Genomic DNA, 5,918 nt, shown 5'->3' with positions numbered 1-5,918 from the left:
CATTAGCTTACACACTTTCTCTTAGCTCAAGGGCCGATTAGGATTTCACACGGGGGAGTTGGGCAGCTGGTGAGGCGGAAATGAGGACATAAGTTTCCTTAAATAGGCCCCAAACCCAGGGATTTAGGGTTTCATCTTGCAGTGCCTACTCGGCGAGTCAGCTCTCTGACTCGTCGAGTCGGTTTTTAGACCCACTTGCTCAATCAGTCTCTACTCGACGACTTGAGGCACCAATTCGTCGAGTCACCCAGCCAACTCAAAAAATAAACTTATATAAATATTATACCTCGGAGTCAGGATGTTACAGGTTAACGATGGGTCGTAATACTCATTCATTGTCTTCTACAAATCGAAGGAGGAAACTGAGAAGACGAGGTCGGTCGTAAACCATTATGTTTGTTTATGTGAATACGTGGTGCCTCCTTTCATTAAATCGGGGGAGGGAGGTTGCAGGGGTTTGATAGGATTTGATTTTTGTGAGTTTACATGGATGATGGATGTTCGTATTTGGGGATTTAGGAGTAGAGTAAAACGTGGGAGATCTAGGGAGTTTGGTAAGGGTTACCCATTGATCTGATGAACGAATTTTGCAATATGGATTTCAAGTCAATAGTGGTTTGGAGAAAGAAAGAAAGTCATGTGGAAAAGAATAAGATTTTATTAAATGATATGGTAAGGGGTAACCGGGTTACCCCTTCAAATCCTACAAAATGGCTAAATAGACCCAAAAAAATGGAGTTTATTTCCTTATTAAGCAAGAAATTAAGTTAAGGGACTGGTTCGACGAAAACCCAAAACATTATAGGGCTACAGTGTCATTTTCCAATAAAAAATTCGATATTTAATTAAAAAAAATTAACTAAAAGAAATAAATAATTCAATAAAATAATCTTTATTAATATATAAATATTATATATTGAAAATGATATTTATTAATATACAATTCAATAAAATTAAAAATAAATGATGTAGTTTGGTAAAAAAACAAAATTGTAGAAATGGCTCATAAGGCTAAAATTGTTATTTTAAAAAATTAACATTCAAACAATTAAAATTAATGAAAAAATGACCAAAACCACAACAAAATTTGTTGAAAATGACCAACTCTACGACTTTTCATAGGTTTGGACCCTAACCATAAAAAATGAAAAACCGCATGGACCTTTTTCGCAACTTTGTATTATTATTAGCTTATAAGCCGTATAATACACAGTTGACAAAGTAAATATGATTAATCATATATAAGATTATCATCCATAGTTATGAAATCACAATCTATAATAATAAAAGCCAAAGTCCAATCAAAGAATTGAGTTTCTTTTAGAATTACCTAATAAATGGTGTATACTGATATTTTTGTTTGTTTGTTTTTTTGTTATTATAGAACTTAAATATATTAATATTGATCAAAACTATTGATTATATTATAATATAATTTATTAACTATAGTTATAAAATAAAAAGTAAAAAGCCCACTAAAAGTTTGTTACGTGGCCTGAACGAAAGAATAAAATCTACATGGAGAAAAGGGAATAAATAAGTTTGCCTAATTGTTTAGGATTCCTATTAGGTATTCCTATCGGCATGTTTGTCAAAGTAGTTGTTAGCTTGAAGCGAATAGCAGGTAGCTGATAGCAGGTAACTGTAACTTTTATTTGTTAGGCAAAAGTAGCTAGAAGCTTTTAAAATATATAAAATTACATGAAAGAACAATTGATTAAAAATAAATAAATATATAAATATAGTTTTAAAAGTAATTATGGAAATTGATTTCAAAAACTCAGTAGCGTTTTGTTAAACGCTACATGAAGTACCTTTTAAATTTGGCGCATTTTGTTTAAACTAAAAGTTAAACGTTCGTACTACCAAACGAAACTTTTTGTTTAAACTATAGCGTTTTGTCAAAAGCAAAAAGCTAGAAGCTCCCAAAAGTTTTGTGCTAAAGACGCCCATAATCAACCTAGTTAATTAGGATTTACTAATATTGTTTCTAATTCATCCTCCTTAATAAATAAAAGTTTTTTTTATCACATGTCAATCACTCATTAGTTTTGACACTTGTTATTTTATGATATTTTTGAAATAAATATTATTCACTTGTCAATTTTTGGTTTTTTTAATTTTTAAAATTAAAATCATATACTTATATATGTAAAGTATTGAATATCATATATATGATATTAAATTGTAATAAATACATTTCTTTATTTTCTTATTTTAAAGTTGTACATTAAAAAATATTTTATGTTACACTTTAATGTTTAATCTTTATTTAAATCAACCAGTATAATATACGAGTCTCACACCTAGTAGGGATATTCAAATAAGATATATTCCATAGTTAACTTTGAAAGTGAATGGGCCGAGGAGATGCCAAATGGCATTAAAATGATTTCTTTATTAGGTAGGAAGATATACCTAACAAATTTAAATTGAAAAAATCAATAGAATAACACATTACATAATAGAATAACACATTACATAATATTAATTAGGATTAGGATATGTAATAAAATAGCATATCATTCATAAGCCTAAACTAACTTCCATCTCTTTCATTGTTTTTTTATTCTTTTTGTAAAAAAGTTGTAATACATGAAATAAAATCAAAAGAAGCATGGTATTTTCTATGTAGGTTTTGTTAATAATTGAGCATCATATTTATGAAACAAATACATTAATCATTATCAATCTCAATGACCAATTTAATCACCTTTAACTAACATTAACAACCTAAACAAAACTAACGATATTCTCTTAATCTAAACATGATGTCACTTTATTCTTTCTCATGCTAACTCAACATGTTTTCTTGTTGATCACCAACACTTCCACCTGATATTTCCTGCAACGAGACAAAAAAAGAAATCATTCTTTAACACATATTTTTTCATTTTTACTTGATCTTTCATTCTTTAACAATCATTTCTTTCTGTTATCTACATGATTATAACAATGTCATCCAAATACAAGGCAATTATGACTGCTGTAATCGGTTAATATGTTCAAATTAATGTCATAATTAAAATAAAATAAAAAGTACAATGGTATATAATGCTTTAATAAGAAAAAACTAAACACACAACGATGTTATAAAAAGAAATAAACTAAGATGCTATAATAAACAAATAAATGAAAGTACATTGCTATTTCTTATATTTAGCCCAAATTATAAAAGGGAAAGTACAAAATACGCAAGATGTGGAAATGACTTAACATACCAAACCTAAAGCTTCAATAAGACTTCTACGATTCTCTTCACTAGATACCCCAAGTAGCATCTTTAATAAATATTCTCTTTGTTCCAATTTCAAATGTTTCTCCAGCCCATTAGCTACCATTTCCATCTCCGGCTGCAAATTTAAAAAAAAAAAATTATTGTTATTTAATGCCCATTTCTTCCTTTGTGTTCTTAGGCCCCATTTGTTACACTGGACATGACAAACTGTACCGTGTTGGTATCCATTGGACAAAGGCTGTGTTTGGCGCCACAGCTAGCTGATAAGCTAGCTTATTTTTCAAGCGTTTTTATGTTGTCGTGTTTGATAAGCCAAAAAGTAGCTATAAGCTAGCTTTTTGAAAAGCTACTTAGACTAGCTTTCTAGGAGATTTTCTAAAATTTTCCAAATACACTCCTTAACTAATTATAGAAACACTCCTTTTATGTAATTTTATATATTTCAGCTAGTTTTTTCAAACGTTATTTTTTATCATCTAGCTTTTCAGCTATAAGCTAGCTTTTTATTTAACAGCCAACTTTTCAGCTACCAGCTATCTTTTCAGCTAGTACGCCAAACATAGCCTAAGACTAAGACTGAGACTGATGTCAGTGGAATGAATCCGAAAGCAATCAAAAGATTTACCGAGCCTTCTTCCGGTGGAAATATCCTGTGAATTAGACATAACTTTGACAATTCCTCCACCGCTTCAATATGCTTACCTTGCATTTCCAAAGCCTGAAATACAAAATGAAAACTAAAAGTATATACATGAAAGAAATTCATTAAAAAATAATAATAATAATAATAATAATAATACAATAACTCACCCAAGCTTGTAAGAGCCACGATCGTGTGCGTGCAGCCACAGCTGCAGCCACCATTCTAGCAGCTCGAAAGCTTTCAAGGCCAATGTTATCAGCAAGCCCACCAATGAATTCTCGTGCATCCTCTCCATCAATTTGAACAAATGTTGAATGGCTTCCTACCCTAAAAACATTATTAATTTTTTTTTTTTAAATATTAACAAAAAAAAATACAATTAATACCTGCTACAAGTGTTTAAAGTAAAGTCGACAGATGCACGATAAATTGAATCACGTGAATTAGGAGTGTCAATGGAAACTTTGACTCCAGACATCCTGCATATTCTACGAAGCTGTTCACGAAAAAAAAGTCAAAGGAAAACCCGATTGATTATCATAAAGTCAACCAAAAGGAAAATGGACTTACTAAGATTATATCATCTTCCTGAAAATCTTTTCCACTCGTTCTATAATCCATGATTGCTGGAAATCAAGTTGAGGAATATCATTGAACTTTCATGGTTTCTTTTCATTTTTCATAGCTAACAATCAATCACAATCTTATAGTAATAAGATTCTCATGTTTTTTGTTTCACATATTGTAAACCAACCTCGAATTAACCAGTTAGCTTTTCGTTGATTCTCCTCCTTGTCGATTCCCTCTAATGGAGCTGGACGAGAATCCGGCCACCAATCAGGAAGCTTCTTCTTTGATTTCTCCCAGTTCTTCGTCATTGAATTTGAATAGCTCAAAATCGAATCTTCAACAGAAGACAATGGATTCACAGAGACATTGAACTCCTTCTTTGAGTCTTTCTGAGTGCTGACGACCACCTCTCTTCCGCCTAAACTCCTATCCATCCTTGTAACTACCCCTCCGCCGTCATTGCTCCGGTGCCTGAACAAATTCCGAAACCCTAACCCTAGTTTCAGTAAAACCCTAAAAGCGAAAACGGTAATGAAACTCAGAGCAATCAACTGGCCGATGAAATAAACCGTTGTTTTTCGGCAGGACACCACGACTTTCTTATTACTGTCGACGGTGATCATAGACCGCAGGTCGTCCACGGCGTCGATTCCAGAGTCAACGAACTGATTGAAGTTCTGTTTGGTGATTTTCAGTAACTTTTTCAAAGATAGAGATGCTCTGTCGGGTATGTAGTGTTCGAGGTCGATTACCAAGTGAAGCTTGGAATCTAAGTGAGGTGATGAAGTGTCGGCATCGGTTGTCGGAAAATAGATGTTACTGTCGGGGTTGCGACGACGGCGGAAGTGGCGGCGGGGGTGTGGTCGGCGGAGAGAACAAAAGGTAGTGAAGGTTGTGGGGCGGTGGAGATGAGGTTTGGGGATTGGTAAGTGGAGGCGGTGGTGAAACCATTGGAGGGAGGTAGTGGTGAGACCTGTAATTGATGGATGAGTTGTGGAAGATGGAGAATGGCGGAGCGAATTCACTGTTGGGTTCATCGCCTTGACCCCCGGCTGGTTGACCACCGAAGAGACTGCCTGCATTAGAGTTCTTGACGGTGGCCGGGTGATACACGGAGAGTGTGACACAGACACACGGTTATTGCTTCTTTTTGTTATATGGCCCCTTCGTACAGTTATGTTTGATATAGATTGCAATTATACCAGGTTAATAGTATAATCGATTTTTTTAATTGAATCTTAATTTTATTTGTATTCTAAAAAAACTAATTTATATTTCATTTATTTTTTTAGAAAACCTTCAACTTTTTCCTTTTTCCAAAAAAAAAAAAAAAAAATCAAGTTTCAACAACCTTTTTTTTGTGAAAATGAATCTTACGTTTTTTATTTTTATTTTTGAAACAACTCACATTTTGACAATTTTTTCGGAAAAAACTGTTAAATTTTTCAAATAAAAAAATAGTATTCT

General features: G+C 32.7%; 1 protein-coding gene across 2 annotated transcripts; it reads right to left on the bottom strand.

The window, feature by feature from the left end:
- Positions 1–2,601: 2,601 nt before the first annotated feature.
- On the bottom strand, positions 2,602–5,637 carry LOC111888122 (uncharacterized). 2 transcript variants are annotated; one of them, XM_023884253.3, is made up of 7 exons: positions 4,636–5,636; positions 4,452–4,507; positions 4,268–4,377; positions 4,049–4,208; positions 3,864–3,956; positions 3,222–3,353; positions 2,602–2,845 (listed from the first exon to the last, which is right to left on the bottom strand). In XM_023884253.3, exons 1-7 carry the CDS (start codon positions 5,531–5,533, stop codon positions 2,795–2,797), a joined length of 1,500 nt encoding a protein of 499 aa, XP_023740021.1. In that variant the 5' UTR covers positions 5,534–5,636; the 3' UTR covers positions 2,602–2,794. The 2 variants fall into 2 exon arrangements, 1 of the variants encoding a protein (XP_023740021.1); XR_002849098.3 differs by lacking the exon at positions 2,602–2,845 and having other exon boundaries at positions 3,221–3,353; positions 3,864–3,975; positions 4,636–5,637.
- Positions 5,638–5,918: the final 281 nt, after the last annotated feature.

The sequence above is a fragment of the Lactuca sativa genome, chromosome 2, assembly GCF_002870075.4.
Source record: "Lactuca sativa cultivar Salinas chromosome 2, Lsat_Salinas_v11, whole genome shotgun sequence".
Taxonomy (NCBI): domain Eukaryota; kingdom Viridiplantae; phylum Streptophyta; class Magnoliopsida; order Asterales; family Asteraceae; genus Lactuca; species Lactuca sativa.
This window is presented reverse-complemented; position numbering and strand designations above follow the sequence as displayed.

Coding starts and splice junctions, on each gene's coding strand:
- LOC111888122 (XM_023884253.3), bottom strand. CDS start 5,533: ATGCAGGCAGTCTCTTCGGTGGTCAACCAGCCGGGGGTCAAGGCGATG. Junction 4,508..4,635: donor AGCTAACTGGTTAATTCGAG/GTTGGTTTACAA, acceptor CTTGATTTCCAG/CAATCATGGATTATAGAACG. Junction 4,378..4,451: donor AGGAAGATGATATAATCTTA/GTAAGTCCATTT, acceptor TTTCGTGAACAG/CTTCGTAGAATATGCAGGAT.